Source organism: Eubalaena glacialis, chromosome 10 (assembly GCF_028564815.1).
Source record: "Eubalaena glacialis isolate mEubGla1 chromosome 10, mEubGla1.1.hap2.+ XY, whole genome shotgun sequence".
In the NCBI taxonomy this organism is placed as follows: domain Eukaryota; kingdom Metazoa; phylum Chordata; class Mammalia; order Artiodactyla; family Balaenidae; genus Eubalaena; species Eubalaena glacialis.
This window is the reverse complement of record NC_083725.1, coordinates 50,592,004-50,612,543: the sequence shown is the minus strand read 5'-3', so window position 1 is coordinate 50,612,543 and position 20,540 is coordinate 50,592,004. Positions and strand designations below refer to the sequence as shown.

At 38.0% G+C, this 20,540-nt stretch overlaps 1 protein-coding gene across 1 annotated transcript; it reads left to right on the top strand.

The window, feature by feature from the left end:
* The first annotated feature begins 252 nt into the window (after window positions 1-252).
* MED17 (mediator complex subunit 17) lies at window positions 253-19,343 on the top strand. Its single transcript, XM_061202706.1, has 12 exons — window positions 253-695; window positions 3,072-3,238; window positions 3,975-4,194; window positions 6,013-6,149; window positions 6,240-6,324; window positions 6,667-6,819; window positions 8,552-8,682; window positions 9,545-9,729; window positions 12,639-12,776; window positions 16,083-16,200; window positions 17,650-17,809; window positions 19,000-19,343. The coding sequence occupies exons 1-12, from the start codon at window positions 446-448 to the stop codon at window positions 19,209-19,211; spliced, it is 1,956 nt and encodes a 651-aa protein (XP_061058689.1). The 5' UTR covers window positions 253-445; the 3' UTR covers window positions 19,212-19,343.
* The last annotated feature ends 1,197 nt before the right edge of the window (window positions 19,344-20,540 follow it).

The window sequence follows — 20,540 nt, the reverse complement described above, 5'->3', positions numbered from 1 at the left end:
TCTTCATCCTTCTATCCTCCATCACTTTCCAACAAGCAACACTTAAAACGGAGGTGGACACCAGGGACCCACCTCTCCAAGCTCTCTGCACCCGGATCCCACTCTCCCACCGCCAGCCACGCCTCTTACAGACCAGGAAGCTTCTCCGGACGACGTAGTGGGATTCACCGGAAGCGCTCGTCCGGAAGTGCAGAGTTCCCGCAGCCGCCGGTTTCCTTCCGCGAGACTCCAACGAGGTGGGGAGGGGGGAGCGCGAAGGGACCTGCAGTGCATTCTGGGGAAGTCTCAGGGCTCTCGTCTTTGTTTCCAGCTCTAGAGCAGCGTTTGGTTTCCCAAAAGTTCCTCCAAGGCGCCGCGGTTCCCGGGTTCCCGGCTCCCCACAGAGGCGCACATACTTCCTCCCTCGGTTTTCGGCTGGCGCTGGGGTCCTGCCGACGCCGCCAGCATGTCTGGGGTGCGCGCTGTGCGGATCAGCATTGAGTCTGCCTGCGAGAAGCAGGTCCAGGAGGTGGGCCTGGATGGCACTGAGACGTACCTGCAGCCGCTGTCCATGTCCCAGAATCTGGCGCGTCTGGCCCAGCGGATCGACTTCAGCCAGGGTTCGGGCTCCGAGGAGGAGGAGGCTGCGGGGGCAGATGGCGACGCGCAGGACTGGGCGGGCGCCGGGTCCAGCGCGGACCAGGACGACGAGGAAGGTAAGGCTCGTGTCTGTTGCTCGATTCTACTGGGCGGGTCTGGGGGTTCCCGGTACCCGCCCAGGTAATGTCACTCTGCCTCTCCTGCGCCAGGTGAGATGCTGTGCGTGGAAGTACTTCGAACGTAGGTACGCGAAACATTAATTGTGCTCTTCGTCACCTGGACAATTTAGGGCACTGCTTGACTCTTAATACTCCTTATTCTTCTGCAGGTTTCCTTGAGTGGGAGCGCTTGAGGGACACTGTCACTGGTGAAGTGTTTACGTTTTTAATAGAGCGTCTGTAGTGTGGCACACCCTGGTTAAGAGCCTTGTAGTTCACATCTCGGCTGTGATACGTATTAGCTATGTGACCTTGGACTAGTTACTTTGTTTCCCTGTGCAAGGTGGATGATTATAGTAACACCTACTGAAAGGAGATTTGTATTGACTGGAGTATGTGATAAGATCTAAGAGGTAGGCAGAGGCCAAATCATGTAGAGCCAGTAGGCCAGGGTAAGCAGTTGGTTTTTATTAGAACGACAGCTGAAAATTTGAAGGATTTTAAGTAGACAGATGATTTTGTTTACAAAAGATCACTCTGGATGCTATATAGTAAATGGATTATAAGGAAAATAAAACTAGTTAGGAGAGAATTATAGAAAAAGTATGTGTGGTTTTTGTATTCTTATTGTCGAGAATAAAAAAACATTAACAGTTCTTGATTTAGTTATGTGAAGAAACCCTGTGTAAATGGGCATTTAAAGATGGCATTTCAAGCCAGTCGTGTTAGGACAATTAGGGATCCGTTTGGGAATAAAAGGTAAATACTACCTCAGACCTCACACAGAAATATTTCCGCAAGGATTGAAATGCAAGTGAAGAGAATAAAACAAAATATTGGAAAGAAGTTATAATCATATAACTTCGGGATTAGGAGAGATCTTCTTAAGCAAGATAGGAAACACAGACGTTATAAAGGAAAAGATAGGTATAATAATAGGTATATTAATTACATAAAATTTTAAAATAATAATGGAAAAATATGCCATAAACAAAGTAAAAAGATAAATGACAGACTGGGAAAAGTATATGCAACACATATGACACACAAGTGGTTGATACCCCTTATGTTCAAAGAGTTCCTTGAATCTGAAAAGAAAAAGACAATTCATTGGAAAAATAGGCCAAAGATATAAACAGTTTGCTCACAGAGGAAAGACTTCAGATCTCACTAGTAGGGAGAAGCAAATGAAAATATCATTAAGATACTATTTTCATGCATAAGATTAATAGCAATTTAAAAAGATTGTTAATATCTCTTGTTGGGAATGTGAATTTTTAGAGCCTTTTTGGGTGACAGTTCAGCAGTTCAGTATGTATCAAAATCTTTAAATGTTCATCTCTTTTGTTTGTTTGCTTGTTTTTGTTTGTTTTTGGCCACGCCTCGCAGCTTGTGGGATCTCAGTTCTCTGACCAGGGATTGAACCCGGGCCACCAGGGAACTGCCAGTGTGTATCTCTTTTGAACCACTAATATCATGGCTAATGATTTAACCTACAGAAAAAGTTGACGTATACACAGATGTGTGTTCAAGATGCTTACCACTGCTAGCGTTGTTGCAACCAATCTCCATGTCCATTAAACAGAAATGAGTAAACTTACTGTACATCTATGTTCCAGAATATCATACAGTGTTGAAAGAATGAAGTAGATCTGGAACTGTCTCTAGGACATATTAACTTGGTGGGGTGGCAGGGAGAAGCAAGCAATAGAAAACTGGGAGTATATGTATGTAAATGCATAGAAGAACATTTGGACGGGTGTGCCCCAACTGTTAATGGTGACTGCCTGTCAGGAGGGGAGAGAATTAAGGGTGGGGAATAAAGGGAAACTTTCACTTTTTACTTTATAACTCTGTTGTTTGAACTCTGTACAATGAGCCTGTATTCATGAAATTTAATTTTTAAAAGTGATTAAGAGGTTGGAAGATGTGTTAATAGTGTCTACTATCTGAATGCTGCCATTATAGGTCATTTTTATTTTTGTACTTTTCTGTGTATTGGAAATTCTCTACAATTACTTGTTCAGGTTTTGAAAGCTGGAAGAAAAAAAGGTTATTAAGAAGGCTTGCATAAATTTTAAAAGTTGTTTGAAAGCCTATCATGTTGTAATGTTAGAGTTAACTTAGGAAATTAGATATCATACTTGTTTTGACATTGTAGGAATACTAACTTAAATGTTAACCAAGATTCAAGAAAGGGTGGAGAGAATGGGATAAAAGAGGGAACAATTTAAAATAGAATTCATTATTTCTTCTTTTAGTACTTTTAAACCTCTAAATGAGCTTTCTATAACTAATACCTGTGTATTTCTCTTTTTTTCTTTCTCTTTTTAGGGTTGGTGAAATTTCAACCTTCCCTTTGGCCTTGGGATTCAGTGAGGAACAATTTGAGAGGTGCCCTGACAGAGATGTGTGTTCTCTATGATGTTCTCAGTATTGTTAGGGATAAAAAATTTATGACTCTTGATCCCGTCTCTCAGGATGCACTTCCTCCAAAACAGGTATTTGTGGGATTTGATTGAATAATGGTGCCGTTTTTTTAAGTCCCAGGACCATCTTTTAGGCTGTGTGCCCATTGTTTCCTTTTCCTTAAATGCAAAATTAAGTCCAGATGAAGATTTGAAGATTAACTCTCTTGAGTTCTCCAAAAACTCAAAATTCGGTTCTGTAATATGATCAAAAAATTGTGACATTTTTATGAAACTTTATTATTTTGACTCTTATGCAGCAGCCAGAAAACTTTTATTAAACTTGGCTTTTTGGAAGTATGTCTACATGAATTGGTAGTGATTGTGGATATTTATATATGTATATACAATACATAGATTTTGATTTCTCATCAGTTTTCCAGTTATGGACTTTGAAGTATACTGAGTGCTTCGAAAGGGTGTACGTGTGGGTGGGGGGGAGAGTGGCATACATAGGAGAGGAATGGCAGTACAGAGAGTGGAACCTAACCTAGGCTGGGCCAGGTTGATGCAGTGTTAAGTTCTGATTTATAGTCCACTGTGGTGATTTGGTTTAACACAAATCTTTATTTGAGTTGACCAAAGAAATAGGTTACGGTTATTTTTTTTTAAAAAAAACATTATTATATGTGCTTTTCGCCCTTCTCCGTGCTTTTCTTTAATTTTTAAATTTTCCCTTGAGTAGTTATTTTATTGTTGAGAAAAGTGTATCATTTTAAAATCATTTAAAAAATAATACAGAGCTACACTTTTGGATTGTTTTTGATAGAATCCTCAGACGTTGCAGTTGATATCTAAAAAGAAGTCACTTGCTGGAGCAGCACAAATCCTACTGAAGGGGGCAGAAAGACTGACTAAATCAGTCACTGAAAACCAAGAAAATAAGCTACAAAGAGACTTCAACTCTGAGCTTTTGAGACTGAGGCAACACTGGAAACTTAGAAAAGTTGGAGATAAAATTCTTGGAGATCTGAGCTACAGAAGTGCAGGTATAGATTATTGTTTAATATATAGTTTTTCAAAAACTATAAATGGTAGGTTGTAATGTTACCTTTTTGGGTGGGAAGGGGGTGCCGCACCGCGTGGCTTGTGGGATCTTAGTTCCCGGATCAGGGACTGAACCTGGGCCCTTGGCAGTGAAAGTGCTGAGTCCTAACCACTGGACTGCCAGGGAACTCCCACATATTCTTCTGTAATAATATTATTTCTCAGTGATATGTTACATTTTGAAGTTTTAATTTCTGTGCCCATAAGCCTGAAAAAGCTAAAATTACCCTTATCACAGCCTATGTAAATATATGTATAAATAGTTTATATTCAATTTGAAAACATTTTAGATACATTTAATTGAAAGTTCAGAGATAGGGTTTATGTGCTGATACACCCTGAACCATAATTGACATTTTAGTCAGAAATAAGGAGGTAGGGTTAGCGTCCTCAATCACAGGCTTACCAGTAACCCTCAAAAACTGGGCATAAATGGAGAAAAGAAACTTCTCTATTCTTCCTTATTCTATTTTTCTCCCTAAAGCCTGCTAAGCTGTTTTCATATCCTGGGTGAAGAGAAACAGTGGTGAAAACACTTCGCCTTCCTTTTTCCATTCAGCCAAGGTTGCAACACTAACTTAAGGAATATACTTTGTTGAAGTATATCAGAGTTTAATATCTTGAATTCACATCTTTTGGTATAAATTCTTTGTTGTTGAGCTATGATATATAATAGCAGGTTTTTCAAGGTAATTATGGTACTGTCTTTAAGCTGCTGAAGTATATTCAGAGGATACAGTAAAAGTTTATGAGTCACAGCTCAATGGGGTAAAAACTTTGAATGTCAAGGGATAAAAAAGCAAGGAGCCCTGGCTGTGATCACTGGGGTAACAATAGTAGAGTGATATTTTAAAAGGATTCATTTGTCAGAGCAAGCCATCATTATCCCAAAATTAAAGGAAGGTAAATTGAGGTAGTTAAGTACTGGAGGACCTACATGCCTTAGCGCTGATGTGAATTGGGAAATTTTGAATTCTGAAGGTAGAGTTCTATCACAAAGATGAATTCGAGATGACAAAGACATTTTTAATGGGTAGTCTGTAGAAGCAGTGCTTTCTGGCTCTGGACATTGTAAGCTCTTCCCAACAAATAATTATGTGCAAGAACTTTACCTAATTTCTCTCTGTGGGATAGTCACCTGTGTTATAAAAGGATTTGATTACATTCTGTTTTTAATTGCAAGAAAATCTTGAACATCTTCCCTTGTTATTAAACAGCAGTTACATTTATCTACCCACTCCTCCAGTAATTCAGCAGCCCAGGACAACTATCCCAAACTTAGGCACTACATAAAAGACATCACATGAAAGTCTAGGAATTGGTTGAAAAAAGGGTGGTATATACACTCTCCTTTTGTCCTTCTCTTACTGAATTCAGAACCCTTTAATTGCAACCTTATTACAGAGACTGAGCTCTAGAAGTTTTTAATCTCCAAAGTTTAAATTTATGGAAGTATTTTCTAGAATTATATTCATTTTGTCAAAACTCCATTTGAATAAAACAGTTTGGATGGCCTGTAGAGTTCATATTATTATGATACCATTAGACTAAGGCATGTTATTTTTTTAAGGTAAATAACTCTTTTCTCCTGCTTCCTTTTATTTACCACGCCTCTCCCTTCCCCCAAAACACACATTTTTCATAGGAACTTAATTTATGCTTTAGTGATGTGTATGTGAAATATTATTATACATTTAATAATTTGTGTTAAATTAACATGTTAACTGGTTTTGATTTTGCTATTTTTAATACGCCTTTAGGATCTCTGTTTCCCCATCATGGTACATTTGAAGTAATAAAGAATACAGATATTGATCTGGACAAGAAAATACCTGAAGATTACTGTCCCCTTGATGTCCAGATTCCTAGTGATTTAGAGGGCTCTGCATATATCAAGGTATTTGTCAAAGTATTTTTCAAGTAATTTCTTATTAATAGCCCAGAAGCTAATTTGCTAACATTTTTTCGTGTTATTATTGTCACATAGGTTTCAATTCAAAAACAGGCTCCAGACATAGGTGATCTTGGCACAGTTAACCTCTTCAAACGACCTTTGCCTAAATCCAAACCAGGTATAGTTATGTTCTATCCTCTAACTTCTGGTCTTATCTAAGCTTATATTTACAAATGAACTGACGATAAACAAAGATAGGAAAAATAGGTACTTAGGAATAAGAGCAATTGGAAATGTAAGTATTTATAATTTGTTAATTAACCATTAGTGAATAGCTGTGTGATCTTTTTTTAAAGATTGAACTTATTTACCCGTTTTCTGTGTGTAAAAGAAGTAAAATGTTTTATATGCCATAATGCACTGTTTTCTAAACTTTTGTCATATGTATTCAGATCATCATTTAAGCTAGTTGATACCTAATATAATTAATTAATATATACGTATGTCCCCTGTCTTTCAGGTTCCCCACATTGGCAGACGAAATTAGAAGCAGCACAAAATGTTCTCTTATGTAAAGAAATTTTTGCACAGCTCTCTCGGGAAGCTGTTCAAATTAAATCACAGATCCCTCACATTGTGGTGAAAAACCAGATTATCTCTCAGCCCTTTCCAAGTAAGTGCAGCCTACCCTTTTGAGATTTATAATTAGGACTTTGTGGTTTGGGGAACAGGACAAAGCGGGTAGCTATTTGGGTGTGCTGAAGGAACAGTAAGAGCAAAGAGGTAGTGTGCGGTCCGTAATAACAGGCAATGAAGTATGCAACACAGTCTACACTGCTGACTCTGCTCTGTGTCCTCAGTAGTGTCACTCCTGGTCTTTAAACAATATATGTTAAAGTTTGTCCTAGCAAGGCTGTTATTCAGTAAGAATTGCTTTGAGGTGTCTATGCCAGCACCATTTGTGGAAGATTTCTCAGGGATCCTGTCTTATTGTCTAAATGAGATGTCAATTAGAAAATGCTTAGTTTTTTTTATTTTTTTATTTTAATTATTTATTTTTTAAAATATTTTATTTATTTTTTTATTTGGTTGGTTGTGCTGGGTCTTAGTTGCAGCAGTTGCGGCTCCTCAGTTGCGGCTTATTTGTGGCATGCGAACTCTTAGTTGCGGAATGCATGTGGGATCTAGTTCCCTGACCAGGGATCGAACCCAGGCCCCTGGCATTGGGAGCGTGGAGTTTTTGCCACCAGGGAAGTCCCTATATTTTATTTTTTTATTGAGGTATAGTTAATGTATAATATTATATAAATTTCAGGTGTACAACATAGTGATTCACAATTTTTAAAGGTTATATTCCATTGATAGTTGTTATAAAATATTGGCTATATTCTCTGTGTTGTACAATATACCCTTGTAACTTATTTATTTTATACATAGTGGTTTGTACCTCTTAATCCCCTGTCCCTACATTGCCCCTCCTGCCTCCTTCTCCCCACTAGTAACCACTAGGTTCTCTATATCTGTGTGTCTGTTTATTTTTTGTTATATTCACTAGTTTGTTTTATTTTTTAGATTCCATATATAAGTGATATACAGTGTTTGTCTTTCTGTGACTAATTTCACTTAACATAATACTCTCAAAGTCTACCCATGTTGCAGAGTACAAAATTTCATTCTTTTTTTTTATGGCTAAGTAGTATTCCATTGTATATATATACACCACATTTTCTTTATCCATTCATCTGTTGATGGACACTTACTTTGCTTCCTTGGCAAATGGTAAATAATGCTGCTATGAACATTGGGGTGCATGTATGTTTTCCAATTAGTGTTTCTGTTTAGAAAATGCATAATTAAATATCCATAATATTCCTAAATTTGTGGAGATTGAATTTAAAATATTATTCAAAAGCAGTTAGACTTACCTAGAGATCAATTTGTAATTAGCTGCACTTGTTTTTTACATAAATTCTGAGCATCTTCTTAGATCTTGTCAAGGGAATAGGTTTTAGGAGTGAAAAATTTCATCCTGATTCTCATGGGAACAGGGAACGATATCTGTCTTCTAGTCAGTAAGACCAGATGTTAACTCTGTTTTGTTCCGTTTTTAATTTAAAATCTAGAAGAAATAAATTAACATATAGCTTCTGTTCACCTGTCTTTAGCCACAGCTCAAGGTCAGCAGCCACACTGTAGGTGAACAGAATTTGAATTGTTAAAATATATGGTAGTTTATTATATTCATGAGTAGTCATTTTGGTGTAAAAATGTTGATCACGAAAGCCTCCTCTTAAAGTTCAGAATGTATCTTTTGAGAATGGGCTGTGATTATACTTTATGAAAACAGTTTGTGCCTGTCCATATTATAGGTTATTTATATCTGTCCTACTTATTTTTATAAATAGGCTTGCAGTTATCTATTTCTTTGTGCCATTCTTCAAATGATAAGAAATCCCAAAAATCTGCTACCGAGAAGCAAAGTCCAGAGGACCATCTTTATGTCCTAGAGCATAATTTGCATCTACTGATTAGAGAGGTAATGAAGTAACTGTTTTTCCTTGCATTGTGGTAAGAGTATCCACAGCAGTGAATGTACACACACTCCCCTCTCCTGAGTCCTCGTTATTCATATAGCGATGACATTCACTAGCTGGGCTGTGAAAGATCCTTGCTGTGGGCTCAGGGAATACAGAGATAATCAGAATACAGTCTCTGTCCCCAAGCATAGCTTCTGGTGGCAGAAATACACCACAAGTTTTATAGAGAGGTGTAAGAAATGCACGCTAGAGGGTATTCTGATTGGGTAATCAGGGAAAATATCTTGCCAGAGCCCGTGAAAAGGATTACTTGAGTTATTTCAGGATGTATTCTACTTACACGTCATCTAGAACTATGTTTCCAGAGTGCTGGTTCACAGTTTAGGCTAATTTCAAAAGACTCCCCTGAAAATCTTTTAATAGAAGTACATATTCCAGCCTTCTCTGCCTCACCCCAAAATCTGGTTCAGTCGTTTGTGGTGGTGCAAGAATCAGTATTTTTTTATGTTCCTCAGACGGTTCTGTTGTAGCCAGGTTTGGGAACCTCTAATCTAGGGTATGGTGGAATAATTATCTCTTGATTTCATGGTTTCTGTCAATGGGACTTACTAAAGAATATTTGGTTTTCTACTTTAAAACTTTTAAAATAAAAACAGCAGCTTGAGAAGGACCCTTCTCTTTACAAATTCACATTAAATGTGGCCTAGTAGATGTTAACATTTATCTGTGTGCCAAGACTGCCTTTATATGTGGTTCAGATCCATTGCTTTCATGTTTCCAAAATGTGAGCCATGTTTTGATCGAATATTGTGTAGTTAATATGTGGGTACTGGCTGTTTAAAACGGCTGTTCTTGTTACAGTTTCATAAACAGACCTTGAGTTCCATCATGATGCCGCATCCAGCAAGTGCACCTTTCGGCCACAAGAGAATGAGACTTTCGGGTCCTCAAGCTTTTGATAAAAATGAAATTAATTCAATACAGTCAAGTGAAGGGCTCCTGGAAAAAATAATTAAACAAGCAAAGCATATATTTCTGAGGAGTAGGTAAGGACAGAGTTACTATTTTTCTTTGAAACTGCACTCCTTTTTCCTTTGTTAGTTATCTTTATTAGTTACATTATTTTTGGCATGCTTTAATTTTTTTTCCGGGGAGATGGAGGTGGCTATGGTAGGAGAGTTTATGGTCGTAGATGGTTCTGTCAAGTTTGGGGAAGACTTAGCGCCATTGCCCATGTAACTTAATATATTGCTTCTGACACTGGCACTAATGTTTCCAAAGACGACTGACTAGGAACCTGCCGTGGGACACCAAACTATCTTCAGTAACCCGTCCATGGGATGCTCTTCCTGAACTGATTTAAACCTTTTTTGAAGCTTTCCCTATTTTTTGGTTGTCACACATTTTAGGACTTTGGAAGGCACTTTCCTATATGTTGACTTATTTAATCCTTAGCTCTGGGGCAGATCATGTTAACCCATTTCTGCTGATGAGAAGATTGGGGTTTAGAGAAGTTGTGCAACATGCTGAAGGTTACACAGCTGAAAGGTTAGCAAAATCAGGATTTATGCCCACGTTTATGTAACCCCAAAGCTCATTTTCTTTCTTCCATACACATCATTTACCAAAAAAACTTGCATGATTGGACCTAAATGAATGTATCACTTCCAAATGCTAAAGGGTGCTCTTCTATTTTATTATTGACGCTTAGTGAAGAGGTCTGTTTTTACTTCATTCATGATTGCACCTTGGTGGTACTCAACAGGCGTGGGCACACTGTTTTTGTGGATGACATTTTATTGTTGATTTTTGGTTTTTTCCTGTTAATACAGTCATGGTTTTATTAGCATATTAGTCTTTGGTCTCAGAATGGAAACTTTTAGTAAAATGAATTAGGAAGACATGTTAGAGACAACAGCATGATACAGTGAAAGGAGTAAGGAGTTTAGGGTAAAAGATGCATTTAAGCCAGGGCTCAATGACTTGCTAAGTAACTTTGGGCAAGTTAGTTAATATCTGTGGCCCTCTATTTCTCTGTCAACTGGGGGTATAGGAGTCTGGTCTTAGGATCAAATTGAATAATGTATACAGACGTTCCTTATAAACAGTAAGAATATTATATGTTAGATTATTGTTGTTACTTTCCATTTGTACATTTCAAGTATAAAAGCTATTAATTTGAGTATATTGTTAATCTTGCAAATTTCTGATTAACCATAAAGTTAAATATTCCCTGAAATAAATGAAGGGCATGGAAAAAGTTATCTTTAGAACGCTTATAAATTTCTGAATAGTAGTTGTAATCTTGGAAGCAGCAAAGTTTTAAAAATATTCCCTTTTCTCCCCTTAGATATAGAAATAATGTTCCAAATGTATCAACCCATCTGTATAATTCCATACAATTAACATGTTCATATATTTTTACATACATTTGAGCCTTGAGCAACACGGGGGTTAGGGGTGCCACCCTCTCTGTACAGTTGAACTTACAGTCGGCCACCAAATAGGCCATTCCTCCTTTTCCCAGGTTTTGCATTTGTGGATTCAACCAACCAAAGATTGTGCAGTATTGTAGTAATTATTTAGTGAAAAAAATTCTCTTATAAGTGGACAGATGCATTTCAAACCCATTGTTCATGGGTCAACAGTATATGTGTCAGGGCATGTGTATCTTTTTTATTTTTTAATAAATCTGGTATCATAAAGTTTTATACCCTGCCTTCAGAGATATTTTAATAGCTATGTAATAGCCCATTGTGTGACTTATCCATGATTTCTTTTAACAATTCTCAATTGCTAGATACTTTTTTATTCCCAGTTTGTTGATAGATATAATACTGAGATCAAAACTCTCACATACATATTTATCTGCTGTAAAAATTTTTGAAGCACTGCCAGGGAAACAAATCACAGAAAAAGAAGGTAAAGTTAAAAATGGATTGAAAGAAACCAGTACTAGAGCAGAAGCAGGATAAAAGAGCAAAGCCCAAGCCTGTTGGTGTAAAAACCCCTTGTCCTCAGTGGCTATTCTCATTTCTTCCATTTCCTCCCGGCTTTTCCTTCTCTTTCCAGTAAAGTGCTAGAGTCAAATTTTAGAAACTGAGGATCTCAGTAATTTGGTTAACTTACATAATTTATGCTTTGGTTCTAGGCAGTGGCTTTTCATTAGTGTGTATAAAATATAAAGGAAAGATTATTGGCTCTGGAGTTAGACTTCCAGGTTTTGTGCCCCAAACAGTTACAAACTTTGGGCAAGTTACTAAACACTGCTAAACTGCTTTTGTTCCTTCTGAAAAATGGAGGCAATAATAGTAGTGTCTACTATTGTTAGTAAGGTTAAAATAATTCATAAAAGCACTTGTTATAGTAGTTGGTACATAATTATCACTGGATGGATCTTATTTTTCATTTATACTTACCATATTTATCTTTTATCACTTGATGGGTCTTATTTTTCATTTATGCTTACCATATTTATCTTTCTTGGAGTATAGGTTTTAATTGTGCAATAAGTCTCTCTAGGTTCTCTTGAAAATGATTATAATTCCATGACAGTAATGGAATTATAATTCCAGGTGCAGGTATGTCCCAAGTCACTTGTTACCAGGGATCAAGTACTGATATTTATGAGTAATTTATATTCTTTACAGAGCTGAGGTTAGTACCCTGGAAGTATCCTTCTCACTTGTGTTCTGGTAAGATTTTCTGAGCGGCAGAAAACAAATGGAGTTAAAAGGAAATCAACGTGGCATGAGAATGTGCCGTGATGTGAAACTGAGAACCAGCACATCAGAGCTACATCTGACCTTTCTTTAAAATCTTTGCTTTTCAAATGATGGTATTTTCAAAAAGTAGTCATCTGGTTTTCAAATAACTGTAAAACTGATAAGTGATTTATCATCTTATTATTTTATATGGTAACTTTATAAAAATTTTAACTTATTTTCTTTAAAAGAACTGCTGCAACCATTGACAGCTTAGCAAGTCGCATTGAAGATCCTCAGATACAGGCTCATTGGTCAAATATTAATGATGTTTATGAATCTAGTGTGAAAGTCTTAATCACATCACAAGGCTATGAACAAATATGCAAGTAAGTATCAAAAAGAAGTTGTTTAATATGTTAAGTTGCTTTTTATGTATTGATGTTTGCTGAGTGATTGTATCAAGATTTTGGTTTTTATTTGCTAGGGTGGCATAACATTCCAGTAAATTATGTCAGCTGTAGAGTGTTTTTAAGAATGAAAGGTAAGGACTTCCCTAGCGGTCCAGTGGTTAAGAGTCCGCGCTTACATTGCAGGGGGCATTGATTCTATCCCTGGTTGGGGAACTAAGATCCCACATGCCGCGTGGTGCGGCCAAAACATACAGAAAAAAAAAAAAAAAAACCCCAAAAAAACAGAGGTAAGAATGTCTAAAATAGTCTCTATTAGGTAAATGTCACATATTTGAGCTGTGGTAACGAAGGAACCCCAGCATTGAGTGGAAAGCTGCCACGCTTCCTCAGACTCCGATCCGCTTCAGTTCTTGCCTAGAGGCTGTGGCCAGTCTGGGGTATTTGAAGTAAGGAGGGCTGTTTATATTAGAGCCTGTCCTTTCCATAGTGAGCCTAAAACAACCCCTGTGTCTAATCCAGTTCATGATTATGCCCTTAATGACTTTTGTCCCCAGCATTCCTGGAGGAGCAGTCTACTTGATTTATATTCATAAATCACAAGTTAATATACAGATAGTAGATTGGTGGTTGCAGTGGTGGGGAGTTGGTGAAGGTGGTCAAAAGGTACAAAATTCCAGTTATAAGGTAAATAAGTTCTGGGGAAGTAATGTACAGCATGGAACCTATAGTTATAATACTCTATTGTATATTTGAAAGTTGATAAAAGAGTAATCTTAAAAGTTCTAATCACAAGAAAAAGAAAATGGGTAACTATGTGAGGTGATGCATGCTAAAAAAACTTATGGCGGTGATCATTTTGCCATATATACAAATATCAAACCATTATGTTGTACACCTTAAACGGATATAATGACATTGTCAATTATATCGCAGTAGAACTGTGGGCAGTGGGGAGGAACACGTTAATATAGTTAGCTGGTGGCCATGAAAGACATTTTGGGCTTCCACTTTAGCCTCTTTGAAAATTAACAACTAGAAAGATGGAGCTGAGTCCCCTCCTCCAGGTCAGTCTGAGAGAGTGAGTATGTTTATCAGGGTCTGTATGTTTTATTTTTCAAGCTTTAGTTGCTTTATTTCAGGCAGACGTAACTAGCCACAGTGGTCTCTCAGTGAGCAAAACGCAACTGGAAACGAAATCACCACCCTCAAGAGTAGGGGAATATAATAATATATAATATAATAATGTGTAATATAATAACACTATATTTTAATAGGGATGTTTTAATTCTCTTTTTTTATAAAAATGAAAAATAGTAGACGAACATGATTTAAAGTTCAAATATAGAAGGTAAAAGAGTATACAATGCAAAGGAAATCAGTCTTGAAACTTCTCAGAAAAGATCGGTGGAGTGGATCATGGCTTTCTTCCCCCTCTACCTAAAGAAATAATGAAATAATTGGGGTGGCTCGGGGGTGTGGTGGGAGAGGAAGTGTTGAATATATGAAACAAAGTTAGTGTACGTTTTTAACTGTTAAGGCTAGGTGACGGGGTCATCGGCTTTCATTATACTATACTTTACCTCTGTGTGTGTTTAAAATTTTCCATAATAAAAACTTAGAGAGTGAGCACAAAGGAGAGGAAAAGAAAAAATTGATCAGCAATTGAATTATTTACATCTAGAACTAAGACCAAACAACTGTGGGATTATGGTTATAGAATCCAGTGTAAATGTTCTAAACTTCTGTGAAGAAAGTTTTGTGATAATGTAGCCTTGATAGAATCAGGACAGGAGAGGAAGTAGAAGGAAGTGTAGAATGCCCTTTTCCCCATCTTCTATAGCTGGTGGGGTCATCTTATGCTATTTAAAATTGAAAGTAATTCTCTTTCTTAGAACTCCCCAACTTTCTATTGTTGAACATTTTAGTTGGACGCCAGCAAAATAATTTATCCTATAGATATGCTTACACATGTACAAACTCCTCCAAGTGTAACTTCAGTGTCAAAAGATAAGGACATTTAAAATTTTGATTAATGTTACCAATTTGCTTTTCAAAGTGGTTACAAATTCCTCTTCCCTCACACCTTTGTTTAAAAAAGGAGAATTTAAAAATTTCGTTAGATTTATAAGTCTTTTCCTTTAAGCCTTCTGAATTTTGTGTTTTTTCTTGGAAAGAAATACGTAAACTTCATCAAAATTACAATTTTATATAGATAGTTGCCAAAATGCTTTATTCTTAAATATTTGCTGTAAAACAAAGTTAGGAAAAAAGAGGTACTATCAAATGTGGAAAGATAATGCTATTTTTTTCCACATTTGTTCATCTAGATTATTTGATCTGGAGAGTTTTGTGTTGCATGTACATGTCATATGCTAAAAATTTATAAATTAGTTTGGAAGAGTTTTGTGATCTGCGTATATATTCATTGGCTATTTTATGATTTTCTTTGTTTGACCTAAGCCTAGTTAATAGAGCGTACGTATTTTGACTTGTTTGCTGATTATTTCAGGAGAGGGTGAAGTTAACAAACCCTATTTCCTTTCTGTATGAGAATTTGACCTTTGGTTAACTCTCGCTCTAGTCTCCTAGTAACTTGATAAGGAAAGATGCCATGTGTGTTACTAGGCAACACTGCTTATGGCAAAAATGATCCCATATTGGTAAAATGGTTCTGGACTGGGAGAAATTATAAATCCCTGATGGGGGACGGCTTTGGATTTCCTGGGATGGCGTGACTTCTAACAGTGGGCAGTGTCTCCAATGGTTCTGGACTGGGAGAAATTATAAATCCCTGATGGGGACGACTTTGGATTTCCCGGGATGGTGTGACTTCTAACAGTGGGCAGTGTCTCTGGTGGGCACCCTGGAAACCATGCCTGTGGAGCTGTCAAGGGTGCGTGGCTCCTGTGAGGAACCAGGTTGTTAAGTCAGGGCAGGTCCCATGTATTCTCAATGCGGATCTCATTTCATTGCAGCAAAGGTGTATTGCTGCAGTGTTGACAGCTGAAAGGCCTGCCGCGGAAGAGGAGCAAGTGCTGTTGGCCTGCTGGCAAGCCGTGCTTCTCCCGCTGTATCTTTCTGAGTAGCCTGCTGCTCAGTGGCCTACAGTAGTTTAGAGAGAGTCTGATGGTTTCCATTGAACCTAAGAAAACTCTCCCCCGTGGGTGTTGGTGTAGGTTATCAAAACTGTCTGTTACATTCTTTTTCTTTGATGTTAAGGTTTTTGGCGTTGTATAAGGTAATTTTCAACGTTTCTGATTTTTGGTATATGTGTCTATAAAGGTCCATTCAGCTGCAGTTGAATATTGGAGTTGAGCAGATCCGAGTCGTACACAGAGATGGAAGGGTAATTACTCTGTCTCATCAGGAGCAGGAGCTGCAGGATTTCCTTCTGTCTCAGGTAACAGTTGCACACTACAGGTCCACTCATAATTATTGAAAGAACAAAGTGGGTAAGAAGTAAAATTATTTTTAAAAAGCCATTTTTCCCTGCCACCTAATTTCTAGTGCACATTTTACAACCTACGGGCTAATTGACAGTGTTGACAAACTCTCCTAGATTTGTTTCTACTCTTAGTTTGTATTTAAGATGCAGGACCAGTTCTGAGACTATCAGACTTTTTTCATTTCTCATGTTAGCCAAGATATACAACCCCTCCAGGACCACATAAAAGTTTAGAATTACTAACCCAAGAAAACCAGAGAAAGGGAGATCAGATACAAAGCTATAGTGTCCATTCTCCATTATGATAAATGGAATGCTTTCCTCTTGAGCCCTAAGAAACAGTTCCTCTTATTAAGGGACAGTATGGAGAGTGCTGTCACAAACCTTCTTTGTGACACTGGACAAATTGCTGGACCTTTCTTTCTTCGTCTGTAAAGTAAGAACAGTATTTTTCCTACCTTCTTCATGGAGTTGTGATGATCCATTGAAATATGAGTTATGGAAGAAAGGGTAGGCTTTGAAATGCTAATGAATCTTTCACATAAAACACATATTTATGTTTCACATAAAATTTTTTGAAAATACTGACACTCTCCATCCTAGAAGCAATAATCTTTTATACTGACTTGCTTGTGTGGTACCAAGGAAATAAAATGCATTCATGAGGTGTGGCAGCTCTTGGTTGATTGCATCTAAAATGGCTTTGGTCGGCTTACGCATACACGCAGAAACATATTGAAAGCCTATTGGATAGCTTCCAGAATTGATGAGAAGTCTAGAGAATAAGACTTGCGAATGGATCAGGGTCAAAGGAAGCTAGATAGAACCACAGCCAGGGCAATGCCACTACTGTTGCCATCCCAGCACTACTGCCTTCATCGCTGGGACAGAATGCACTCTGAATTGCCCCGTGTATCAGTCGGGTCTTAAGTGGCACATTCAGGATAATTTCAGGAGTGTCTCTTTACTAAGGACCTAGTTACAAAAGCTGGTAGTGTAACCATATGGCTCAGCCTCCCAGGACAGAGTAGGGTGGAGAGTGGACTTGAGGGGGTTAATGGAAGATATTCAGCTACACACCCTGCTACTACTTAGATGTTGCTTCATAATCAGTGATCCAGGTGGGAGGTTCCACTTGGCCAAGTTCAGGTTGTATGCCTGTCTTCCAGCTGCCAGTGGACAGGAAAGCGAGTATCAGGCTGTTGTAGCTTCTGCAGTAGAAGGTGGGGTGCTGTTCACTTCCCTCAGTGGTCACACAGAGGAGGATTCCTCAAACATAAGATAGGGTTCCTGTGCTAGGCACTGAAAACCCCAACAGAAGTTTATTTTACAGTCACGATGTCAAGTCACTGCAAAGTAAATACCCATGCTGATTGTCAATGAAGTTTCCTTTTTCATTCACAGATGTCACAGCATCAGGTGCATGCAGTTCAGCAGCTAGCCAAGGTTATGGGCTGGCAGGTCCTGAGCTTCAGTAATCACGTGGGACTTGGGCCCATAGAGAGCATTGGCAATGCCTCTGCCATAACAGTGGCCTCCCCGAATGGTGACTATGCTATTTCAGGTACTTTCTGCTTCTCTGAATGTGAAGAGACCTTTGGGAGTTTGGCCTTAACATTTAGCTTCAATAGTTACTATACTTAATAGTAATTTATCTCTGCAGTAGGTGAGTTCATGCAGTAATTATACTGAGCATTTATCTCATCGTAGCTGTTATTCAGAGCAACAGGTTATTACTTCTCTTTCTAGTAGTTATAAAAAATGTCTTGCTTGGCAACACATTTTCCTAAGAGATTATCTGAAAAATGCCATCAGCATTGTTGCTCCTGCAGTTCAAAACTTTTAATGGATAAATGCTTTTTAAAAATACACTGCTGAGGAGTTCCCTGGCAGTCCAGTGGTTAGGACTCGGTGCTTTCACTGCCGTGGACCCAGGTTCAATCCGTGGTCAGGGAACTAACATCCCACAAGCCACATGGCCAAAAATAGGTAGGTAGATAGATAGATAGATAGATAAAATATGTATACTGCTGCAAATATGCAAGAATAATACTTGATCCTAAAGATGGTCAAGGGATGGAACAGAGAGGTGTTTTATGAAGCACCTACTATGAGTGGGGCACTTTGATAGGCATGTATACATACTGTCTAGTTGAAAATTATATATGGTTTTAGTGGGACCTTTTCTAATACCTGCTCTAAATATTTGAAAGAGTGGATAATTAGAAATTCTTCCGCACAGGATCAGAGCTTGTGAATCTGCAGGCTTGATCATTGCTAGGCCCTTATTGATAATTTCTTTTCTTTCCTGGGTTATAAAGCCTCATTAAAACCTAAAGTTCATATTTGGAATAATCTTTCCTCCATCCTTTCCAGTTCTGATTTTGAACATTTGAGTTTTATCACATAGTAGGTATATATTAACCAAGTCATTGAATGATTGGGTTGTCAAGTATTTTAGAAAAAAATAATATGTTCTGAAAATGTATAGGACATTTGACTTTCCTAAACCAACATTCATCTTGCCACATTTTTATAGTACAAATGGTAATTCATGAATATTTATACCAGCCTAGTATCTATAAATTAGTAAATTTTATTTTAGCATATTGAACCTGAAAAGCACTTTTAAATGAGCACTTTCAAGTTGATAGACAAACAAGGTTTTTATACTCATGGAAAATGAAGTTGTGTGATCTTTGTTGTCTCTAGCTTGGAAAATGAGCATATTGAATTTTTGGTTTTGTTCCACAGTTCGTAATGGCCCTGAAAGTGGCAGCAAGATTATGGTTCAGTTTCCCCGTAACCAGTGTAAAGACCTTCCAAAAAGTGATGTTTTACAAGATAGCAAATGGAATCATCTTCGTGGACCCTTCAAAGAAGTTCAGTGGAATAAAATGGAAGGCCGGAACTTTGTTTACAAAATGGAGCTGCTTATGTCTGCACTTAGCCCTTGTCTACTATGATTTTCTTCCAGGCCAGTTTCCAGATATTTGTTTCCAGAAACTTTGAGAAATGTTTGCAGATCAACTATAAGCACAAAGAAGAGGAATCTTCCAAAGGAGTATTGTTTTCAAAAAGTCATAATTAGCAAATGTTTACCTAGCATTTTGAAAACTTTCATTTTATAAGTGACAACTGCTTTGAAGTGCAAAAGTTTATGTACAGTTATAGGGTATACAAGTATGGAGAGATGTAAATACTTTTTTTTTTTAATGCAGTTAACTTGAACTGTTACTAACTTATGGATTTGAATTTGCTTTTTAAAATATTCCTTTGATGTTGACATCAAATAAAGCATATGGTTAAAAATTCCAAACACTCTGAACTCAACCTCAGTGAATTGTCTTTAATTGACTTGTCTCATTCCACTGTTTGTTATTGCTTAAGAATATTTAAACACTCGTAAGACTCAGCTTTCATACAGAAATTCCCTCCAGATGAGAGAAGCAGATCCTTTCCCTGAAGTGCAACAAAGTACTCTCCAGCCAAAGGAGCCTGTTCTCCACTCCATACCAGAGCTATTAAAGCGAGCTCTTGTATTAGTGGATAAAGTACCTCTTCCTTTGATTGTCTTTGTTATGCATGCCTGGGTCTACTACTTTGAGAAATTCCTTGGAGAGTTCCAGCTGAAGGCCTGGAAGGCAGACTGTATCTTTAGTGTTTCCTCAGGTCCCTCCTTGGTCTGTTTTCCCACTTGAAAGACCTCATTTGCCTTGCCACACTAGGCACCTGCTCCTGCCTGGCCCTGCCCCTGGCAGTCCCCAGCTTCAGCCAGCAGCCCTGGATTGCTTCTTTAAAGATTTGTCCTGTCTTATTCCATTAGCTCTCTGCATTTTCCCAGGGAAAATACAAATGGAGTAATGGAATACATTTTGCAAAGAATAAATAACATGAACTTCTTGGAAATAGTGCCCCAGTCCTAAAATATGTCCGAGGAACTTCACGTAATAATGTTCCCAGTGAATTTGAGGTTCTTGCTTTGTCGAGAAAGAATTTGGAGACAAGGTGATAGGTAAGAAGCGGATTTATTTAGATAGAAATACACTCAGAGGGCTTCCCTGGTGGTACAGTGGTCAAGAATCCGCCTGCCAATGCAGGGGACATGGGTTCAAGCCCTGGTCCGGGAAGATCCCACATGCCGCGGAGCAACTAAGCCCGTGTGCCACAACTACTGAGCCTGTGCTCTAGAGCCTAGGAGCCAAAACTACTGAGCCTATGTGCCACAACTACTGAAGCCTGTGCACCTAGAGCCAGTGCTCCACATACAAGAGAAGCCACTGCAATGAGAAGCC

Excerpts from the sequence above, each read along its gene's own strand:
- MED17 (XM_061202706.1), top strand. The coding sequence starts at position 446 with ATGTCTGGGGTGCGCGCTGTGCGGATCAGCATTGAGTCTGCCTGCGAG. Across the intron at positions 696-3,071 it reads GGACCAGGACGACGAGGAAG|GGTTGGTGAAATTTCAACCT; the intron begins GTAAGGCTCGTG and ends TTCTCTTTTTAG. Across the intron at positions 6,325-6,666 it reads TTTGCCTAAATCCAAACCAG|GTTCCCCACATTGGCAGACG; the intron begins GTATAGTTATGT and ends CCTGTCTTTCAG.